The following is a 23,192-nucleotide window of genomic DNA, read 5'->3' as shown; positions in this document are numbered from 1 at the left end:
TACTTGCCTAGCACACGCAAGGCTCTGGGTTCAATCCCCAGTACTGAAAAAGAAAGTAAGGAGCTCACAGTCTGATGCCCACACAGACCCCTTCCCTACCCTCCTGCAACTCTCCACCCCTAGCAGCTGAAGACTGGGGTGGCCCAGGATTTGGATGGGTGACTCAGGCTGAATCATGGCCCAGCTGCTTCTTGACAGCCCCTCCCCCTTCTGCCCAGAGAGCCTATTTGGAGGGCAGGGGTGGGCCTTGGTGTTTCGGGGAACAGGGAGGGCGGGGCAGTAAGGGATAGAGTACTTAAGAAGCAGACACAATGCAAAAGGGCCTCTCAGCAAGCCATACTCCTTATTGCACCAGGAATGGAGACCCCTTTGTTTGGAAATGGGCCAGGAGCTCCCGTTCAGTCCCTAAACTCATCTTGGCTCCCTTCCCCGATCTGATAGCCCTAATAGAATAACGCTGACAACATAAAGTGTTCTAGTTGATCACTCCCAATTAACTGCTCTCACTCTGCAGTTTATAAAGCGCCTTTTCATCTGGGGGTGGAAATGAACACCCTCACTTTTGGAGCTGAGGGAACCAAAGCTCTGAGAGCCCCTGTGAGCTGGCCAGTGTCGCACAGTGAGATGATAGACCCAGGACAAAAGCTCAGGCCTCCTTCGTCCAGCCTGTGGAGGTGAGCACTGAGCAGAGGACCTGGTGGAAACATGGGGGGTGGCACATGTCAGGTGATGTGTAGCCATGGGAAAGATGTGTGTGGGGCACCAGAGGGCATGATGGGGCATCAAAAGAGTACTGTGGTGTGGCATAGTTGGGCCAGGGCTAGGGTAGTGAGAGGGATGTCTAGAGAATGGTATATGGAGGATTATTAAAGTCTTTTTACTTCCCTGTAATTAATGGATTATGGAATTATCTGTGACTTCAAATCTTTTGTTGTCACAGATCAATATTCAAAGGCTGACAAACCCAGACATGGAGTTTCCCTGGAAAATGCCTTGGTTTTGGACACTGCTTCTGGAAACTTCAGTTTTCTTATATGAAAAAAAAAGAGTCCAGGCCTCTATTAAGGTAAGCTGTTAAGAGACTCCAGTGAAATCACCACTCTGCCCTTTCAAAGCTGTGAAGGACTCCACAAAGGCCCGCAGCTGCTTTTCACACTTAACATTTAACATCTATGGGTGCTGGGCAGAGGGCAGAGTGGGCTTTTGGAAGCTTGGGGGTGGTGCTGAACAGGAAGTGGGTAGCATCTCTTCCTTCCCCCTGCCTAGGCTCTCTCTGGCCTTCCCCCACCCTCAGCCCAGGAGCCTGTTTCTAGGCAACCAGATGGATGCAGAGATGGCTCGGATGGGAGAGAGCTATAAATAGGGAAGAGAGAAAACAAAAATAAAGTTCCAGAGAAATCCCTGAAGCCACGTTACTGGGGCTGGGGGTGGGGAGACAGACAAATGACACGATAAGGATATGGGGACAGCCCCTAACCCTTCATTAGGGGAGCTAGGCAGTTTTGCAGCTAGCGCTGCTCAGCAGGAGTCTCCAGAGTGCTGATGTGGACGAGCACGGTGAGGCAGTGGGAAGAAATGGCTCCAGAGCTATAGGAAATCTCAGAGAAGAAAGGGTTTCATTTGAACAAAGTGGAGTTGGGAGCAGATGCCTAGGAGGAAGAAATGCAGTCAAAAAGAGAGAAAGCCAAGATCGGCCGGCGGGGGTGAGGCTGGATATTCCCGGGGATCTTGGGAGGCCTGGCAGGTCTCAGCCTCTAACATCCACGTTTTCCAGAACGCCTCCTGGCATCCTCTTCAAGTGTCAGCTCCGCCTCACCTCAGAGGAGCTTGACCTCACCAACTTATTGTTAAATTCTATGACTTTTTTTTTTTTTTACATTTATTCATTTTTGGGGGTAGGGAAGCACATTCCTGGAGGCCAGAGAACCGTTTTCTTTTTTCTTTTCTTTCTTCTTTCTTTCTTTCTTTCTTTCTTTCTTTCTTTCTTTCTTTCTTTCTTTCTTTCTTTCTTTCTTTCTCTCTCTCTCTCTCTCTCTCTTTCTTTCTTTCTTTTTTGTTTTTTGAGAGAGGGTTTCTCTGTGTAGCTTTGCGCCTTTCCTGGAACTCGCTTTGGAGACCAGGCTGGCCTCAAACTCACAGAGATCGGCCTGCCTCTGCCTCCTGAGTGCTGGGATTAAAGGCGTGCGCCACCACCGCCCGGCTAGAGAACTGTTTTCTGAAGTTAGTTTTCTCCTTCTACCATGTGAGTTCCAGGGATCGAACTTGGGTCATCAATCTTGGCAGTAAGCACCCTTTCTGCTGAGCTATCTCACTGCTCGATGGCCACCTTTTAATGTTGCTCATCACCCATGCCTTTCAGACTCCCTGTCACATCTTTTTATGTTTCTCTTGAAGCTTGAAATTATCCTTATCTCTTTCTTTTCCTTTTGAGAAGGTCGGGGTCTTGCTAGGTAGCAGAGCCTAGCCTCAGACTCATGATCCTCCTGGTTCAACCCACACCTGGCATTGTTGATCACTTTGTGATTCCTGGACTTTGAGCTGTCAGAACATCAGGGTTTCCTGAAAGCCCTCACATGTGAGACTGGAGCATGGTGCACACAACACATGCTGTCAACACCACGAGCACACATGAGCACAGATGCAAGCATAGCACATATGTGCATCCACACCACTGGTGCAATCACCACACACATATCCACGTGCATGTAGTGTCACTACGGTCTCTATGACACTGCACAAGTGTCTGCCACATTTGCCTGTTATCCATATTTTTTTCATTTGTCTCTCTTCAAAGCCAGAGAATACAGGTTTTGGAAATTCTAAAAGTCTTGGCCTTTGGAGTCAGGACTCGGGCTCAATCTGGCTTTTGACATTTTTCAGCAATCAGCCCTGGGCAGGTAGCATTGCCTCTCTAATGCTTCTTCTCCCTCCTTTGTAGGTTGAGGTTGTAGCAATGGAGTAGAGAGAGAGATTTCAAGTGAAATTAATGAAGGTAAGTACCACATGCTTGGCACATACTGGGAGCTTGGGAAATGGCTCAGACCCCATGAGCTGGACACATACATGGACATACACACATACACAGAGTCATCAGACATGGGTTGGCATCTTCTGCTTCTGGATTTGTACCTGGAATGCATTTAAAGTGACCCTGGCAGGTGAGAATGTTGGTCTCTGAGCAGAATCGTTCTCAGTGGGGCCAGGTGTAGGATTTGGCACTTGGGAAGGAGGAAATAAATCTCTTCACAGGCCAGATGGTAAACCTGGTTTTGCCATCTAAAAATGGGGATCAGGGGCTGAAAATAACAGGTAGAGCCAATAAATAAATAAGGAGTTCAGGTGCTGGGTTACAGATAACAGATCTCTCTCTGTCTCTCTCTCTGTCTCTCTCTCTGTCTCTCTCTCTCTCTCTCTCTCTCTCTCTCTCTCTCTCACACACACACACACACACACACACACACACACACACACTGCCTGCAGACTGGGTTTAATAAAATCAGGACAGGTAGGGCTGGAAAAGGTGTACACAAACCAAAGGTAGTCAGACTTAGAAAAATATAGTGTGCTGGTAAATTAACCCTATCTAGAGGTCAAAATTCAGCCAGAAGGCCATGCATTTGTAGTGTCTAGAACAGTGATTCTCAATCTGCGGGTCTCAACCCGTTGACAAACGTCTATCTCCAAAAGTATTTACATTACTGATTCACAACAGTAGCAAAATTACAGTTAAGAGGGAGCAACGAAGGTAACTTTATGGTTGGGGGTCACCACAGCATCAGGAAGGCTGAGAACCACTGTTCAAGAAACTAGCGGGTTCTCAGAAGTGTAACTGAGCCGCAAGGGGTTTCCAACCCCTATCACTCTCACTCATTCATGGCCACCAGTTTGTTTCACAGGGTCATCTGGTAGCGGCTTCCTGCTTCCAGACAAGAAGGCCCGGGTGAGGAGAACACACTGATCTCCCACAGGGTTAGTGGCCTCCGCAGACTTGCAGTCTCCTCTCCCTCCAGCTGTGAAGCGGGAGGTCAAGGCGAGGCTGAGGGGGTTTCTCTGCAGTAAATCAGGCGTCCGCCGGGCAGATGCAGACAGGAACAGGTTTCTACTGCAAATGGGAACGCCGCACAGATGGGGCGGAGCCTCGAGCCAGGCACTCTGTGCCTTTAAAGGCTGCGTGGTTGCAGAGGCGGAGCCTCCAATGCGGGTCTTTTCGAGGTTCCCTTCTTACTCTGAGTCGGCGGGGGCCCCCTAGTGCTGATCCTGGTTTGCTCCAGGTTTCTGGTCTGGCTTCCCAGTTTCCTGCAGACCCTCTCCCACTCCAGCTGAAATCTCAAACTTTCAGTGGTGCTTCTGGGAGGGGAGAGTACCGCCTGTTGGGCGCTGTGCCCTCCCTGGGCCAATGTCTCCAATGGTTTTGTTTGTTTGCGTTGGGCAGGTGTGCATAGATGTGTGTGTACAGGACTGGAGTGGGAGGGGTCTGCTAACGGTTAGCGACGTCTTTCCGCGGCGCAGCTGCAACCGCGACAGAGAGCGCAGGTCTGCACGTGCGCCCTGGCTCTGGTGCTGACACGCGGGGCTTGCGCATAGAGACTGGCGCGCGTGCACGCGTGTGCATGCGTATTCACGTTGCCCGTGCGGTCCTTTTGCGCTCTTGGCCCTGCACCCCTTTCCCTGCCAGGAGGTGGCGCCCGATGCTAACTTCCCGCCTCCCAGTAAACTTCAGTCCCAGCGCGGGTGGAGGTGGAGGCCATCACCCTCCACATCGTGGGCCGACTTGGAGTAGGAGATGGATAAACTGAGGTCTCAGATAGCCAGCGGTGTACCTGTGTTGAGTGTGCCAGAGCCCAAAGAGCGGAGGGGCGGTCCGGGGCCCGGAAGCCCCGCCCTGCCCAGGTGGCGCCAGCTACAGACAGATTGGCTTTATTCATGGACACTCTGGGGGGCGGCTGGGCCGGCCCACCCGGGACACGCTCACACAGTGGGTGGGGGACTCTCCATGCCACAATCACAACACACGACGCTCGGACCGAGCGGGCTGAGGGAGGGGGCATGGCACGACCTGGCTCCTGGTTTGGGTTAAAAAAAAACATTTTAGGAGTCAAAGTGGGGCTGCCCGGGGGCCCCTCGGAGAACCTCTGTTGGGATGGGGAAGGAGCCATAGCTTTCCCATCTTGGTTTAAAAATACATAGAACATGCTACATCCGAGCAGACACTGGACCAGATGGAGGGTGAGGGTAACACTGGTGGGGCGGAGCTCCCAGCCGGGTCTCTGCCCGACTCCAGTCCACGCCTCAGGGATGAACGCGGGCAGGTAAGACAGACAGAAGGGCAGGGCAGACACTAACACAGGCCCGGAGGAGGTGCCTCGGAGCCGAAGGAAGATCTCGTGTTTGGGGGAGAAGGTAGAAGGACAGCCCTGGCTCTGGGGGTGAGGGATGGGGCAGGGACAGGGAAGGAATTGTGCTGCTGGTGTGGGGCCCTCCTGGACCCTTACGCCTCTGGCTCATATTCCTGATATTCCTCCTGCATCAGAGGGAGGGGGTGAAATAAAGAAGAGCATAAAGGAAGTGTTGGAGAGTGAGTGGTCAAATGCAGCCTGCCAGATCCCTCCCCATCAAGGAGGAACAATGTTTGTCCCACCCCCTGGATGGGGAGAAATCTGGGGTTGAGTTCAGCTGAGAGAGTCCAAGGCAGTTGTGCCTGGGGCCTCGCATTAGGCACCATCTGCCATCTGTTCTATCCTCCCGACTTCCACCCCCTAGAGCCTGAGTTACTGAAGACCCCCAGCCCAACTCTATTATGCTGGGGACCTCCTACCCAGCTAGGGGTGACCTCAGTCTTCAGGGATGCCCCTCACCCAGCCCTGTTCCCCCCCTCACCTGGGGTGTTTCCTCATAACTTTCCCCTTCAGGTTCCATCAGGGGTTCAATCAGTGGCTCCTCAGCGGCTTCTTGGGCCACCTCCTCTGGCTGTGAACAAGAGAAGAGCAGGGCTGTGTGGGTGACCAGACAGACACTCCTTAAAATCCCACACTAGTATGCTATGGGTTGCTTGTGAGGTAGACTAGGGTGGCTTGGCAGTGCAAGAGATGTTTAGGTAAGTTGTTTATTTGAGGTCTTAAAAGTGAGAAGTGAGATATAGGTGTGAGTGGTGAATTCCCACCCAATCGTCAGGGAGTGTGGAGAAAGTGCTGAGCTCAGCTCAGAACCTGGCAGCCTCTACGGCCATCACTGAGACTGGATAGATTGGTCTTCTGTTTAGGCACAGTCAAACTGCAGGACTGACTATAGGACCCAGGAGAGAACTCTGGAAGCTCCCCCTCCCAGGCAGAAGGGAGCTACAGGCTCAGGTATGGGGCTGGAGATGGGCTCTTACCATTCCCTCCACTGCCTTCCACCCATCCCTCCCCCAGGGCTGAGCTTGGCCTGATTTCTTCACTGTAGCTATTTTAAGATAAGCTGGAAGCAACAGCTCATGGTGTTGCTTGGATGTGTGAGCTAAGACTCTCCCCTCCCCCCTGCATCTGCTGCCCAGATGGGCACAGACCAATGAGCATGCATGTAGAGGTCTGCTAGACACATGGCTGGCCACCTGCAAATGAGCACATATATGTAAACACATAACTTGGGGTGTATGCATGGCTGTAGAAGACCACAGTGGGCTGGCACATGCCTAGGACCCTGGAGCTGTGGTACCGAGAAGCTGGTGCTTCCAGTTGCCTTAGCCCCACGGGTAGCTTCTGCTCCTTGGAGCATTGTCTGCCTGCACCCCTTTGGGTACAAGGTTTTACATCTCCTGTAAATGAGGATGGTGGCTCATTCCTGTCTTTGTGGAGAAGACCAAAGAAATGAGAAATGTTATTTGCCCAAGTTACCCACCTATGACCAGAACCCAGGAAAGACACGGTTCAAAGCCCCAGCTTGAGGCCTTCAGGGTATAGCTTCATGCTAGACCATGTGTCTAGTGTGCTAAAGGCCTTGGCTCAATCTGCAGCAACCCTCACCCCAAATAAATCCCAGCTTGAGCCCTTTGTTTGGAAGTGAATACAGCAGGACTGTAGAATGGCTCTGGGCATGTGGTCTAACCACAGTGGAACATGGACCACTGCGGACAGAGAAGGGTGGCACAGTGTGGATGGAGAAGGGTGGCACAAACAGTGGCAGGCTTAGCAGTCACACTGCGGGTTAGGAAAAGCAGAATACAGAAGAGCATGCACTCTTCACGATGACATGCACATGAGATTAAAAGCACCTGACCGTTTGCAGTGATGGAAGTCAGGAAGCAGGTGCCCTTGAAGGAGAGTAGGCAGGGCCTGCACTAAAGGGAGCTGAGTGAGGACGTGGGATGCAGGTGTTTGGGAGGCACTCCCTCCATGAACCAGGCATATTCCACGGCCTCCTGCAGGCCTGGCTAGGATAAGGGACCTTAGGCAGCAGGCCCTAAAGAGGCCAGAAGAGGACACTGAATCCTTTGGAACTAGAGTTACAGATGGCTGTGAGCTACTCTGTGGATGCTGGGAACCTAACTCAGGTCCTCTGCAAGAGCAACAAGTGCTTTTAACTGCTGGGCCATCTCTCCAGTCCCATAAGCAAGAGTCTTATATAGCCCCGACAGGCCGCATGTTCCCCGCAGACCTGGTCATGGAGCGTTCACTGTTAGCGGGCCAGGTTTTCTATCTTGGTAGCTCTCAAGGTGTGGTCTCTAGAACCGCAGCATTAAAGTTGCCTGTGTACTTTCAGCTCCTCACTTCTGCCTCAGGACCTTTGTATTTCCTGTTCAAAACTGCTTGAATTACAGTTCCCGCACATTTTCTCAGGGCTGCCTCTCCTTGTTCCTTCGGATGTCTGCTCAAACGGCACCTCCCCACGAAGCTCTCCTGGCTCCGGGAGTCCGGTCACAGTGTGCCCTTCTTCACTGCACATGCACACCCTGTCCGACACCATCAGGCACACTCGCTGGCTCTGCACCGTGTTCTCTCACTACCTCGGTAGCCTGAATGCAGGGGCCCACCCACTGTGGAACCACTGCATCTCCACTGGTGCGGACATCCATTCGGCGAAAGGAAACAAATGAACCAGCCATGGCATGTGCAGACGTGCCCAGGAATACCTAGAATCGTGCTGCTAAGTGAACTATGCACTGACAGCCCCTTCTAGGCCCCTTCACAGGGAGCATCTATACACACCTCCCTCAGCTTCATTCTGAGCCGAGTGTAGCACAGACTTGTAGGAAAGGAGGCAAGCAAGCTTGCGCCCCAGGCAAGGGGAGTAGCAGTGGAGTGGATGGTGGCAGGCACGTGTGGTGTGCATGGCATGTGGCGGGCCGGGGTCACTTGCCTTCAGGTCTGTGGGGAACTCCTCCTTCTTCACCAGTCCTGTTGCTGCTGCAATGTTTCCAGCCCCGGAGAACACAGCTCCTCCCAGGTGTGACGCCTGCTCCTTGGTTTTCTCAGCCACTGGAGCGGGAGTGGGAGAAGGGTTCAGTGCCAGGGGTCCCCACATAGTGTCCCAGAGCCTTCCTTCCCCAGGGGCAACCCCACACAGAAGCTTCAGGAGTCCCCATACCCCTCACCCCGCTAGAGCACTAGGGCTGGTCTGGTACCTGAGGCCACACCTTGTACCACTCCCTCTTTGGTCTTGCTTCCTATGGGAAGAAAGAGGAGCATATTTAAGGAGTCTAAGCACCGTGACCAGAGATTCCAGCCCAATGCAGGGGTCACATGGTGAGCAGAGGACCCAGTTAGCAACGGGTCCCCTGAACTGCCTCCCTGGACCCCCACATTCCACAGTTCTTACCCCCATGCTAATGACACTCAGTCCCCACGCGTACTTCCTCAGGCCTCTGCCCCCCTGCCCCAACACCCACACCCCCAGTGGAGGCTGGCTGAGTGCCAGTGCTAGACTCTTAGCTTCCCCTGGTCTACAACTTGGGCAGTGTGTGTGTGTGTGGGGGGGTGGTTCTTTCTTCATAGTTGGAAGGCAGAAGCTCTGTAAGGACCTTGCAGTCAGTTAGTAGCTGAGTGAGCATTCAAGGCCGACCTGAAAGTCCTGCTCCCAGACACTGCATGGATGTGCAGCCCAACATGGGAGGCAGTGGTACTGGGAGGAACAGAGCCATGCGTTTGGAAGATGCTCTTGGTGCCCCATGCACGAGTCCCTCGTGAATGTCTCTCAAGAGTGTCTCCTCCTCCTTTTGACCAAAGTGGAGAGTGTGAGGTGCAGGTGAGTCTGAAGGTGATGTTCGGATTGTAGAGGGCACTCGTGACACTGGCTGGGTCTTCGTCAGGATAGTAGAGCAGCACTGGCAGAGGCAAGAAGCTCTGACCATAGGGTGTGTATCCTCCTGGGCCTGGGGAATCTGTCATGTGACGACGGAGCCACCAGGCAAAGGCTGGTAAATCTGGGCTAAGGCCGATACAGAGAAGATGAGGCTAGGTTAGCTAGAGTCAAGGGTGAGGCCAGGCTGGGGTGAAGTGTGCTCAACATCAAGGCCAGCCAGAACTTGGAGGCCAAGGGGACAGGAGTCACGTTGCGTGCTATTTGTTCACTCATCAGCAAATCGTTTGCACACTTCGTGTGCTCACTGTCAGGAAAGAATATTTAGACTCGAGGGACCGCAAGAGGTGGGGACACTGCCTGGACTTGAGAAACGGGGAACACACGGATATTCTAAAGGGAGAGAGGGAGAAGGAACTGAAAGTGTGGAACCAGGCAGGCGAAACACCACCTGAGTACCAGGAACATTGGGTATGGTGAAAAACAGTGCTGGGAAATGTAGGCTGCGGTGGGGTCATCATGGGTACTGCATGCTAGGCTACAGGAGCAGAGGCCTTAACACAAAGGTTCCTGAGCTAGGAAGCGCCTGCCAAGGAAAAAGGCGCCATGGTGGAGAGGCAGAGCCTATCAGCAGAGAGACAACACTGGGGTGCCAGCGGTTTAAGAGGTGGAAGAGAGGAGGGAGGAGTAGAGAAGGGAGGCCAGAGCCTAGCTAGGCAGATGCGGGCTCGAGGCCGGGCTTAATTACCGCTGCTCTGGTCTCAGGTGGCAAGGCCCCCTGGCCTCCCTGCAACCTGCCCTGCCTCTGAAGGTTGGAGGGACCATTCTGCCATGGTCAGATCATGCCAATCTCTCACTCAAGCCTCTAATAGTCATTACAAAGATGCTCCAGCCTGGCACACAAGGTCTTGTGAACTGGCTCTTGCCTACCAACCTGAGCTCATCCTTGACTCCAGCCCTCTGCTTTTCAGACCATTCTATGGTCCTTGTATCGGGCCTTTCTGCCTCCCCAGGTATTCAGGACTGATCCCACACATCACCTCTGCAGGTGGCTCCTCCCCTTTAGCTCTCTTCCTCCAAATGAGTCCCACACTTGCTACTTGACGTCAGATCCATCACGGGAAATGCTGTGCCTCGCCATGAGGAACTCAATTCTGTCCCTTTCATTGTCACAGCTCAGCAGTCACACAATGCTTGGCACACAGTATGTTTTCAATGAACATGATCCGAATTCGCTGTGACCTTGGGCAAACCATGCAGCGCTTTCGTATCTTTTCTACAAGAGCACGCCTTGGCCCACCATGTGAGCTCCAAAACAAGTCGGCTAGCTTCCATTTCCAGCCTTTCCTCTCGTTATGCAAATAACCCTACAAAGTCCTTTCACATTTTGGGTAAGAGACATTAACCCCCTGGCCTTTGTCCTGACACCAGCTGGCAGCTGAGGGGAGGATGAACTGGAGGGACAGCCTGGTAAACCCACAGGAGTGTGTGTGTGGGGGGGGGGGAGGGGAGGTGATAGCTGGAGAGAGCTCCCCAATACCCAGGGAAGGTGGGGCTTCCCAGCTGGATTCATACCCCAGCTTCAGGCTGTGTGACCTTGGGCAGAGTGGTTAACAGAGGGCCCCAGTGTCCCTGATCTGCAGAAAAAGGGCCAGGAGCATTAGATGCTGTGGCATTTCCCAGCGCTTGGCCTCAAGTAAAGGTTCCCCATCAGGTCACTATTAATAGTGATGACAGGTAAGAAAGGGGGAGCTTTGATGAGCTCACTACACTGGTCCCTAGTCTCTGCTTTGAACACCACCTTCAATAGCTCCCACCCTGTTCCCACCTTCCTCTGGACAATTCCATAGCTGGCTGTGTCCCCAGTGACCCCTACTGACCTCGCCCATCTGCTGACTCATATTCTCATGCCCAGACCCCTCAGTCTCTCTGAGGACCCTTCCTGGTGCCCCCGGAAGACACCCAGCCCGGCAGCCCCTTGCCCACCGACATAGAGGACGCCCTCTTTGGTCTTCTCTGCTGCCTCGGTGACCCCCTGCTTGGTTTTCTCAGCTGCAGCCACAACGCCCTCCTTGGCCATGGACAGGCCCTTCATGAACACGTCCATCCTGGCGGCCTGGGGAGGGCAAACACACAAGTGCCAGGCGCTGGCTCCACACCTTCTCTCCCGGGGACCTGGTGCCCCCTCCCTCCATCCTTGAGAATTGGCGCGCTTCTGGCCCCAGAGCCCCCTCCTACCCACTCCACTCCCCAGCTCTAGGCCTCAGGGCCAAGCTGCGGTGAGTCCTAGCGTCCTTGAAACCCCGGGACGCGGGAGGGGCCACCACCTCGGTTATCCGGAGATCTGCAACCTGCAGGCCCGCAGAACCGGAAGCCAGGCTCGGCGCGAACACCCGGGCCTGTCTGTATACACGACAGTCACACGATCAGCACACAAACACACACCATGAACATGCTCACGTGCACATACAGGACATGGGGCGTTCAGAAGCGCATGGACACTGACACACGGGCACAGCCGCACGTCCGCACATTCATCCAGACTGTAGCAACCAGAGGGGACAGGCGCGCATCCTGCAGTGCACCTGCCCGCGCCTGCCCAGCGCTTTCCGTCTCTGAGCCCACGTTTCTCCCCAGTGCAGTCTCCATTACCTTCCTCACCTCACCCTTGGTCCTTCTGGACCCCAGTTCGATCCCCTTCCCTGAGCCTCACCTGGGTTTCGGGGCCGGGCTGGGGATGGAGCTGTGGTGGCGGCAGCGGCGAGCAGACGCCGGGGCTGGGCTATGCCGGGCAAGGTTAGGCTTGGGGCCAATGAGGTCCGGCTGTGATCAGGCGCTCGGGTCACCGGCCCTGAGCAGGAAGCGCAGCAAAGCTTCGGCCTTAGGTGCGCTGCCACCAAGGATGCTACTCCCGCGCTCCGGCTCCGCTCCGGCTCCTGCTCAGGCGCTGCGGCAGCTCTGAGCTCAGCACCCCCCCTGGTGGCCGCGCCGCCCCTTCCGCCTGACTGACAGGGGGCGGGGAGGGTGACATCTCCCCAGAGCAGCCGAGCCTCCAGGGGAGGGCCTCTGACGTGCAGCCGGGGACCCTGGTACTGGAGACTCGTAGTCTTTGGGGAGTGTGGGAGGGGGCTATGCGGCGAGAGGAGTGGGGAAGAAATGATGTGGTTGGCTTGGGAGTTCAGATAGAGTCGAATCCTAGCGGCGTTTGTTAATAACTGTGGGATCTTGAACTACTTAGCTCTGCCTTTGAAATGCCGGTTCCCTCTTCTGTAGAACCAAGGAGGGAGTCAATGCCTCTAGGCAGAGCTTAGGTGTGTAGTGCAGGTTCGAGGGTGAAGGGAAAGAAAACGGCCGTCCTGACCTCAGGGAGATGCTGTGTGTACGCGCTCATGCCCACGCAGAGATGAGAGGTAGGAAACAAAATCAATGTATCCACACTTAAACCAAGCAGGGTTATTTCAGTGAAATGCTGATGTAAGAGACAGGGCTTGAGGCAGGGTCAGTGGACAGCGAAGGCCTCCGTGCAGTGGAGATTCAGGGGAAGCAGCAAGGTAGACCGAGACAGGTGAGGGTAAGAGCCGCAGAGCCGGACCTTCACGTGCAAAGGCCGGAGGCCAGAGGCACTACCACACCGAGGGGCTGTCAGAAGGCCCTGCGACATGAGGGAACCGAAGAGAAGAGGGCAGAGACCTTTGAATATAGGTGGAGATTCCAGATGCACCACAGGACCTCCGTCAGTTCTAGGATAGAATTGTACCCATGTAGGTGTGCAGCCGCAGATGAAAAGGACCCTGCCACTTCAGGGAGTCGGGGAAAGAAGTAAAGAGGAGGTGGCACTTAATGTGGGTGAGATTTTCCCTTGGGAACAAGCTCGGAAGGGTGTTTTTAAGCTGTGGATATAACACGGGCAAAGGCAGTGGGGACAGAAGCAGGGGGTGTTGGAGAAGAATGGTGAGGTAAGGTGTGCCAGCAGCAGACAGCAAGGCATGGGCAAGAAACGCTCACGGCGTGGCAGGGCTGTAAGTTGGCAAAGGCTGATTGGAGGCCGGTTTGGCAGTGTTTCTCAGCAGTATGAACGCACACTTCTTTTGGATCAACAGCTCCCCTTTCAGGAACTCACTCCATGGATCCCTACTCATGTGTGTGCTCATTGACATGTGTGCAGGGATGGTCATTGTGTAACACAGCTGACAATGTTCTAAGGTCCTCTTAGAGGTCTGGTTTCTTCCTTACAGCACATCCGCCCAGTGGCACATTGTGATGTGGCTAGGAGCCGTGAGCCAGACCCCCATGTACCAACACACTAATGAAACAAGACATGGTGTTAGTGAGAAGCAGGGTACAAAACTCGTAGGTGTTGAACAAGCTTATTTTGATACATAGAAAACTATATTACATACTTACATATTTAATAAGTTATATGTAAGAACAGTTTTCTATATTTCAGCATGTATTGATTATATATAAATATTAGTATATATCAATATATAAGTATATAGTACATATTATATGTATTTATCACATACTATATGTATTAAATACAGACATGTTCCATACAAATAATACACATACAGTTGACCTTCCCTACAAAGGGTTCTGCATCCATAGTATCAACCAACAACTGATCAAGAAGACCAGCTGGAGAGATGACTCAGTGATTGAGTATATTGCTCTTCCAGAAGACCAGAGTTCAATTCCCAGCACCCACATAAGGCCACTCACCCTCATTTGTAATTCCAGCTTCAGGGGATCTTCTGGTCTCTACAGGCAGTGTGCTTATGTGTGCAACCCACACATATATGCATAATATTTTTTTAAATCAAATGTTAAATAAGAAGAAAATTTGTGAAAACAAATGATATCTATGCTGAACATATACAATTTTCTTGCCATTATATTTTAAGCAATAGTTACCTAGCACTGCACTGTATCAGGTCTTAGAAGTCCTCCAGGATGATAAGCCTGTGAAAGGTGGGATGAAGCTGGATGCAGCGCCACACCATTTATATGAGGTCTTGAGCATCCACTGACTTCGGTGCCTGTAGTGGGCCCTGGAATCAATCTCTGATACCAAGCGTTGTTTGTGTACATTCGTAGCCAGAGAAACATAGGACTCTGTGATGACAGCCACAAAACTACTAACTGAATTGCCCCTGGGAAATGGGGGTACAAAGGGAGCAGGCTCAGGGACAGGGGCTTTTGTTTCGTGTGTGTGTGTGTGTGTGTGTTGTTGTTGTTGTTGACAGGGGCTTTTGTTTCGTGTGTGTGTGTGTGTGTGTGTGTGTGTGTGTGTGTGTGTTGTTGTTGTTGTTGTTGACAGGGGCTTTTGTTTTGTGTGTGTGTGTGTGTGTGTGTGTGTGTGTGTGTGTGTGTGTGCTGTTTGATTATTTTCCCTAGCTTGAAAGACTTTGTCCGGAACTCTGGTGTCTGGAAAGCCCTTATAGCCTGCTCAGTAGTGGGTTCAGCATCACTCCAGGCTGCACGGTCACCTTCCCAGTGACAGAGCTGCCTGGTGTTTGGTCATAGGTGACTTAGATGCTTACTCAGATGAGCTGCAGGATTTCTGTGGCCTGCACTCAGAATTCTGAATGTCAGTAAGATGAAGAGTAAGAAAGGGTGGGCCAAGAGGGAGAAGAAGGGAGACAGAGATGAGCAGTTTATACCTTATACTGCAGGAAACAGGAAGATGTGGAACAATTTGTTTATAGCTAGGCTGGATCAGACTTGCAGAGATGCACCTGCCTCTGCCTCATGAGTGCTGGGATTAAAGGGATGCACTACCATGCCTGACTGAAATTCTACTTTTTAAGTTAGTTTAAGCGTGCAGTCCATCATGGTGGGAAGGCATGGCGATGGGAGCTTGAGGCGGCTGGTCACACTGTGTCCACAGCAAAGAGATGAATGGTGGTGCTCAGCTCTCTTCTTTTTATCCAGTCCAGGACACCAGCCCATCAAATGGTGATGCCTATATTTAAGGTATGTCTTTCTACCTCAATGAACCAAGTCTAGAAACTCCCTCACAGACACGCATGGAGGTTTGTCTCCTAGGTCATTCCAGACTCTATTGTTGGTAATATTGCCCACAAAGATGTCACTGGCTTCTCTTCCTTTACCCAGTGTGTCCTGGGTGTCCATCAGCTAGGTACGGGAGCCTCAGCTGAGAATAAGATCAGTGGAGACCCTCCATCCTAGCATGCTAGAAGAGATCACAGCAAGTGAGCAGGGCTGCACATGGGACTGTGACTGTCTTGTTCTTGTCAACATCAGCGGTGACAGCCACCTTGCTAAGTCTCATGTCAACTGCTCCCATCTCGGAGATTTTCCTAGAAGCCAAGCACTCTTCTACTGGAAGATTGCAGGCACTAAGAAAATTAAATGAACAAAACTGATAGTGCATTGGGGGTACGAATGCTTGTGTGTGTGTGAAGAGAAAGAGACAGGACACTGTGGTGGCTGAGGAGTTTGTATCACCCAGGGAGGCATGACTGATCAAGCCTGGGAAGCAATGGGATGGGGCTGCGATGGGAAGCCTGGGCAGTAGAGAGACTGGCAGACTGTGGGTGGACCAGCTGCAGGCCAGCATGGCTGGCACATAGCCAGAGAGGACCAACTAGAAGAGGGAGACCAGAAGGTGCCTGGACCACTGTGATGAACGCAGGAGACAGGGGCTCTTTTTCTCCTCTCTTCTTCTGTCCTTTTCTCCTCCTCCCGTTTTGAGATGGGATCTTGCTATAGCCCATGCTTTCTTGAATCTAGTAATCCTCCCTCCTATCTGTTCCAAATTCTGGGCTCACAGGTCTGTACTGCTATGTCAATCTTTGCTTCCATTTTATAATTGTTGTGTTGGGAGAACACGGCTCTTGGACATAGGTGACAGCTGGGGTCTGGTTCAGAGTCACCAGTAGACACCCAAGGCTTTGTCCCACAGACGGTTGGATATGGATTTTTAGGTCAGGGTCAGAGATATCACCGTTTGTGTGGCACTGGTGCCCAGGCCTGGGGGAGGCTGTGAAGGGATAAATGGAGATCAGCATGGAAAGAGTGCCTGCCTAAGGAACCTTCTAGAACAAAGAGAGGTTTGAGGCTGTGCTTTCCAGAGAGTCTGCACAGCAGTAAACACAGAAGAACTGTCACACTGTGGTGTGGGGCACAGTTCTGTTGGCAAGACCAGACCATTACCATCTCAAAATCAGAGCAGTACTCAGAAGGCCCTCAGAAGGCTCTATTTGGGATGAACAAGTGTGTATTCTATTTGTTGAATTAATAGTTCAATGAGTGGTTCTCAGTGCTATAAATGATATAAAAAGAGGGGTGAGTTTAAGAGTACCTGGGGACAGCAAGCCTCTTTAGATAGGGTGGGTGGGAAGTGACATTTGAACCCAGCTCTGAAGGACAAAAAGAGAAAATCAATTATCCAGAGAGACTGGGAGCTGGAGGTGTCAGTCAGGGGATAGAGGGCTGGCTTAGCATACATGGGGTCCTGGGGTTTGTCTCCAGCACCTTATAAACTAGGGGTACACACCCAACATCCCAGCACTCGGGTGGAAGCAGGAAGATCAGAATTTGGGATAGCCTCAGCGGCATATCAAGTTTGAATCTGAGGCCAGCATGGGCTATGAGACCGGGAGGGAGAGAGAGGGAGATTAGTAACTGCAAACGCAAAGGCTGATGCAGGAGTGAACTTGACCTGCTGGAGGAGCATGTGCACCCGACACTACAAAGCTGGATCATGCCAGCCTCCAGCCTGAACTTTGGATCACGTTCTGGTTGTCCAGGAAGGCCTTAAACAAAGAAGTTAAACTATAAGGTCAACGTTTCAGATGACCTCTCTGAGACACACAAAGAATGTTCTGTAAGGAGGCAGGATTGCAAGCGGGGAAGAGTGTTTGGAAAGTCTCAGGCAGTGACCAGGGCAGAGCTGGTGGGGACAGCATGCGGGAGAAGGAGAAGCAGACAGGAAAGCTTCAGAACAGGAAGTGGGGTTCACAGAAGAGCATCTCTCTGTGACACCGGAATGAATAAAATAATGCGGACGACCCATCTCCAGAAAGACTGTATTCCAGAACGGGCATGCTTTTTGTTTAGAATAGCGGTAAAAACAGAAAAGCGTAAAATAAGTGGTGATGGAAATCCAGATGCAGAGACTTCTTTGGCCTTTTCTGAAGAGGATGAGGCACAAGATGAAGAAAATGAACTGGCATCAGTTGCAAGGGAAAAAACACAGAGAAAGATCCACAAGTCACTTCTTTGGTCCACTGGGAAAAACTATCTGGCTGCAGGACAGAGGCTACCTTCTGAGAAGACCACTCACATGAATGCTAGGGGTGAAGATGAGCACTGGCCTCTTCAGGGAGCAACCAAAGCGGACACAGTCTGTGAGCTGGGCTGGGAGAGGGGACTGGGGCTCCTGCAGTACCACCCCACACAGTGTGTGAGGAAGAAAGCAAAGAGGAGGAGTCTTTCTTACTTCAGCGTGGTGCACATGTCAACACCCAAACAAAAAGCCTCCTGGCCTCCTTGGCCTCCTGGTGTTGGGAACAGAGACACCTTGGAACCCCTCCTGATGAATCTGAGAGCAACCCGGCAGAAACTGCATTCAGTATCGTCAGGACCACAGACATCTTTGGAACTGTGGGAGGCTTGCAAACTCTTCCCTCTGTCTTAACAGTTCTAGTGATTTTCCTAAGTTTCCAGGCTCCAGGTCCTCCTCTGTGTGAGGGTAAAATAGTCCCACAGTGCAGAGGCAACTCGGGCATCATGGCAGACATTCCATCCATGCTCATTGCAAAGCTCTTCCAAGTGACTTGTCTGACCTTGATGTCAGAATGTATTTGAGAGTTCTTCAGGGTCATCTTTGCTGATTTTTGTGGAGTTTGTGAACTTTGCCAGATATTTTAAAACTTATTTATACTTCAAAACTTGAAAAAGGGACCATGAATGGTTCAGCAGGGAAAGGTGCTTGCTGCCAAGCCTGATGACTTGAGTTGGATCCTTAGCACCCACATGGTAGAAAGAGAGAGCTGACAGCCACAAGCTCTCCTCTGACTTCCACATGTGTGTGGCGTGCTCATCCACTTACACTACTCCCTACCATAAGTAAATAAATTAATAAAAAATGTAGGGCCAGTAAGATGGCTCAGAGGATAAAGGTGCTTGCTTGCCTGACAACTTGAATTCAGTCTCTGCAATCCACATGGTAGAAAGAGAACTGATTCCACCAAGTTGTTCTGTGATTGACCTACGCACATGTGTACACACACACACACACACACTGTGGTGGTTTGAACGAGAATGGCCTCCATCAGCTCATATATTTGAATGCTTGGTTATATATTTGAATTGGTGAAATTGTTTGGAAAGGATTAGGAGGTGTGGCCTTGTTGGAGTGGGTGTGGCCTTATGGGAGGAGGTGAGCCACTGAGGGTGGGCTTTGAGGTTTGAAAAGTCCAGGCCATTCCAGTCAGCTCTCTCTCACTTCATGCTTGTGGATTAGGTGTAAGCTCTCAGCTACTGCTCCAGACCCATGCTGCCCTGCTCCCCGCTACCTGTTATGATTACCATGGACTCACCCTCTGAAAGGATAAGCTCCCATTAAATGCTTCCTTCTCTAAGTTGCCTTGGTCATAGTGTCTCTTCTCAGCAATTTAAAAGTAACTAAAACATACACACACACAAAACAACAACAACAACGACAAAGACCAATCTATAAATGGTAAAAGAATTTAAGTACGTGTAATGCAATGTTTTTGTTTGTTTGATTGTTTTTGAGACAGGGTTTTGTAACACGAATTGCTAAATGGTCTTTTACTAAAAAACCCGGAGCCAGATATTGGGGTAAATGCTAAAAGATCAACGAGACAAAGAAACAAGCTACTGCCACATGTCACCTCACCAACTCCATGAATCCTCTGACTTAGTGCCTCTGAGTCCTCAGCTGAAAAGAGCTTCCAGCTGAAAAGGCTCTAGTTCCTGTCTCCTCACGCCTTATATACCTTTCTCCACCCAGCCACATCACTTCCTTCCTGGTACTGGGATTAAAGGTGTGTGCCACCACTGCCTGACCTCTATGTTTAATCTAGTGGCTTGTTCTTTATCTTAAGGTAAATTTTATTAGGGTACACAATATATCACCACAGGGTTTCTCTGTGTAGCCCTGGCTTTCTGGAACTCCCTCTGTAGACCATGCTGCCCTCAAACTCATAGAGATCTGCCTGCCTCTGCCTCCCAAGTGCTGGGATTAAAGGTGTGTCCCCCACCCCCACCCTGGTGTAATGTAATTTTTTAATTAAAAAAAGCAGTTAAACATGTTTAAAAACATACTCGACATGTCTTTATAAAAAGATTTCTTTATTTATATCTTATGTGTATGAATGTTTCTCCTGCGTGTTTGTCTGGGCACCACAGTGGTGCCTGTGGAGGCCAGAGGAGGGCCCTGGATCCCTTGGTACTGGAGCTACAGGTGGTTGTTAGCTATGTGGGCGCAGAGTATCAAACCTGGGTCCTCCGGCAAGCACAGCCAGTGCTCTTACCGTGACAAGGGGTCAGTTACCCATCCAGACACACAGGACTGCATCTTGGTCCAGGTCGGGTTTCACCTGTCTCTTCCTGCTGGCTTGTGCACTGCCATACAGACTCTTGACTCTAGGACATGCTGTCCCACCCCTGTGCACTGCCATACAGACTCTTGATTCTAGGACATGCTGTCCCACCCTGCAAGGTCCTTATTTACAAACCATGACAAAGGCAAACTGACAGATGATAAGGAACTCTAAGAGAGAGGGGTGGTTACCATAGAGCAGTGGTTCTCACCCTTTCTAATGCTGTGACCCTTTGACATGGCTCCTCATGTTGTGGGGACCCCAGCCATAAGATTATTTCGTTGCTACTTCATAGCTGTAATTTTGCTGTTGTTATGAAGGTAATGTAAATATCTGATATACACCCCAAAGGGGTTGTGACCCACACAGGTTGAGAACTGCTATCACAGAGGGACTAGACTACCAAATGGCTCAAGCTTTCTTTTCTTTCTTTTTTTTTTTTTTTTTTAAAAAAAAGATTTATTTACTTATTATGTATACAGTGTTCTGCCTGCATGTATGCCTGCAGGCCAGAAGAGGGCACCAGACCTCATTAAGGATGGTTGTGAGCCACCATGTGGTTGCTGGGAATTGAACTCAGGACCTCTAGAAGAACAACCAGTGCTCTTAACCACTGAGCCATCTTTCTAGCCCATCTGGCTCAAGCTTTCTAAACAAAAGCAGAAACAAAAAGCCCCATAGTATGGTACTGACTGACCAAATGTGTAAATACAAATAAAGTAAAAGTTTTAAAGAGAAACAAAGAAAAGAAAGATTTCAGAGCAGTGATGAGATTCAAGAACTCCAGGTTGTCAACCTCACTTAGCTGCTCCCTAAAGATGGGCTGACCTTGGCAAAGAGCCAGATTCCCAGCAGGCCCAGGGATTGTTTTTAGTGCCTTTCCCTCGACACCTCAAGCCCTGAACTCCAGGAGCTGTAGAAGGTGCTGTCATGCTTGGAAGTCACCCCGTGCCAGGGAAGGGTCAGGGCTCTGATACAGCTGAGACCATGCCAACTCCTGGAGAGAGCTGATCCTTTAGTCCATCAGATACAGATCCACAGCACTGTCCCAGCCTGGGCCTCCTCCAGGGCTGCCTGGGCCTGGTTCCACAGTGCCCTTGAAGTGTAGTGGGTAGCCAGTGCTCATCCCTGCCTTGAATTTTCATCCTTGCAGTTGAGGGGAACACAGCAGGCCCGGGGGTGAGCCAGGTTTCAGACCTGAACCTGAAGGCTCTGGCAGCATCTGCTTCCTGTCTTTGGGGATGTTTGCCCTGGGAACCCATGGGAACCAGCCACCACACTGTGAAAGCTGAGCAGCCACACATAGAGAAGACACACAGAGCTGAGGTTCCTGTTGACAGCTGCACTAGCTACCTCATGTGAGTGACAGATGCCCTCAGCCCCAAGCTGTGAGCCAGCCTCGCTTATCTTGCTTTGGAGCAGAGTTGAGCTGACCCCACAGGTACCCCGAGCATCTGCAAGCAGTGTAAAGATTCTCACTGTTGCAGGTCACTAAGACCGGCTGTGTTACAGGCAATATGGATGTGGACCTTTGTCCTTCTCTGGTCTTCCAATATTTCTAGACATATCACCTCTTCATCTTCTCTGCCGCCTCTGCCAAATGGCACACTTCAACATCCTGGTGGGTGTCCTCCCAATTATTTTTATGGTTATAGTCTCGGGCAGTGGTCTGAGAACCTGGCTGTGGTGGTTAATGCCCCCACCACCACCACACACACACCAGACAGGGTCTCTCTGTGTAGCCCTGGCTGTCCTGGAACTCACTCTGTAGTCCAGACTGGCCTCAAACTCAGAGATCCTCCTTCCTCTGTCCAGTGCTGGGACTAAAGGTGTGCGCCACCACACCCAGCTTTGTGGTGGTTAATTTTGATTAAAAAGCATTTAAAGCATTTAGGCCTAGAGCATTAGCTAGTTATACCTTCAGGTGTGTCTGTGAAGTCATTTTCAGAGAGGCCTGGCTGAGAGGGGGCGGCTGACTGGCTGTGGGTAGCACCATTTTGTGGGTTAGCCTAGGGTCACAGACTGGAGAAAAAGGAAAAAGAGAGACAGCTGAGAACCCATGTTCCCTGCTCTCTGCTTCCATGAAAATGTGGGCCATGCCTTCCCAGACACAAAGACAGAACCTGAGACCTGTGAGCCTGAATGAACTGATCAGAAACGCAAATCTTCAGGGTGAACTCAGACCTAAGCAACCAGAAACTTGAGGGCAGGGCCCAATAGTCTTTAAATAAAAGAGTTTTTAAAGTGCGTATGTGTGCACGTGGGTGTGCATGTGTGTACCATCGTGTGGAGATCACAAGACAGCCCAAGGGAGCTGATTTTCTCCTTCCATGTAGGCTGCAGGGACTGTCAGTCCTCAGGAGATTGGAGGCAAGTGCCTTTACCTGCTGAGCCGTGGTGTCAGCCCCCTGCAGCCAATTCTGATCTGTGTATACAAGACCTACAGCACTCTAAGACCCAGGGCAGATCCTAGACTTTCTCCTCCCAGCCCATGCTCCTTTCTGGCAGAAGCTTGTGCTGGTGTAGACTGGGGTCTGTGCTCAAGGTCATGGATGAGTCTTGTTCCCACCAGATCCTGGCACAGAGGGTGCAGCACTATTAACAGAAAAATGGTGCTGGGGTTGGAACCCAGGGCTGTTCAGCGCCACCCACCCATTTGGTGCCATTATTGCATGCCACTACCAAGCCTTGTGCCCCAAGTACCGTGGTGTGGTTAGAGATGTGGGTTGAGAACGGTGGCTTGTCAGCCTCTGGTTGATCATTCCTCCCTGCCCCTTGCGAGAGGAGGTTGAGCAACCTTTTGAGAACACGGAGGCTGCAAAGCTTAGCTTCGTCTCTTCCTCTTCTCTGCCCAGGCGGAGCTTTCACCTGGCGTCCATCGAGCAGCGGGCCAGGCCTTGTTCTCTGAACCTCATGTGTGGGTTCTGAGTCGTATGCTGACCTCCTGATCTGCAAGCTGGGGGCAATGAGGCTCCGTGGGTTCAGGGACTCGGATCGGTGGAGGGAAGGACTTAGACACATGCTGGGTGACTGTGGCACTGTGCTTACCAGTGATGTCCAGGTGAAGAACATTCAGATGAGTGTCCTTGGCAGGAGACAAGGAGTGCAGCCCCATAGTGGATGGGGGCCTGACAAGGCAGAGGGCCTCAGGGTGCCAAGCCCTCCAAATTCTCAGGACACACCACGAGTGTGGCTTTTAACAAAAGCCTACCAGTCTTTAAACATTAGCAGATGGCTACCCTTTTGTTTTGTTGAGGTGGGCTCTCTTATAACTCAGGCAGCATCAAACTCCCTCAGTGCTTGAGAGACTGGCCTTGAACT

General features: G+C 51.4%; 2 protein-coding genes across 4 annotated transcripts in view; one reads left to right on the top strand and one right to left on the bottom strand.

The window, feature by feature from the left end:
- Eif4e1b (eukaryotic translation initiation factor 4E family member 1B) overlaps positions 1-23,192 on the top strand; it is a 32,379-nt gene that overhangs the window by 4,973 nt on the left and 4,214 nt on the right. Inside the window, exons 4-6 of one of the 3 annotated variants that reach the window (XM_052729209.1) lie at positions 515-674; positions 941-1,066; positions 2,939-2,992. In XM_052729209.1, the coding sequence (XP_052585169.1) occupies positions 2,987-2,992 (6 nt within the window). In that variant the 5' untranslated portion in view covers positions 515-674; positions 941-1,066; positions 2,939-2,986. Of the gene's footprint in view, positions 1-514; positions 1,067-2,938; positions 2,993-23,192 lie in introns of all 3 variants that reach the window. The other 2 variants (XM_052729210.1, XM_052729208.1) reach the window with 2 other exon arrangements.
- Sncb (synuclein beta) lies at positions 4,902-12,249 on the bottom strand. The gene is made up of 6 exons (XM_052729211.1): positions 11,987-12,249; positions 11,260-11,389; positions 8,600-8,641; positions 8,331-8,453; positions 5,878-5,963; positions 4,902-5,521 (listed from the first exon to the last, which is right to left on the bottom strand). The coding sequence occupies exons 2-6, from the start codon at positions 11,378-11,380 to the stop codon at positions 5,489-5,491; spliced, it is 405 nt and encodes a 134-aa protein (XP_052585171.1). The 5' UTR covers positions 11,381-11,389; positions 11,987-12,249; the 3' UTR covers positions 4,902-5,488.

The sequence above is a fragment of the Peromyscus californicus genome, unplaced genomic scaffold (genome assembly GCF_007827085.1).
Source record: "Peromyscus californicus insignis strain IS unplaced genomic scaffold, ASM782708v3 Scaffold_8__1_contigs__length_139910024, whole genome shotgun sequence".
Lineage (NCBI taxonomy): Eukaryota > Metazoa > Chordata > Mammalia > Rodentia > Cricetidae > Peromyscus > Peromyscus californicus.
The sequence above is the reverse complement of the archived record's forward strand: the minus strand, read 5'-3'. Positions and strand labels throughout refer to the sequence as shown.

What these genes read in the sequence shown, in the direction of transcription:
- Sncb (XM_052729211.1), bottom strand. Translation starts at nt 11,380, where the DNA reads ATGGACGTGTTCATGAAGGGCCTGTCCATGGCCAAGGAGGGCGTTGTG. An exon ending in CCCCACAGACCTGAAGGCAA is followed by an intron (nt 5,964 to 8,330) that starts GTGACCCCGGCC and finishes GTTCACAGCCAG; the next exon opens with AGGAGGTGGCCCAAGAAGCC. An exon ending in GTTATGAGGAAACACCCCAG is followed by an intron (nt 5,522 to 5,877) that starts GTGAGGGGGGGA and finishes CCTCTGATGCAG; the next exon opens with GAGGAATATCAGGAATATGA.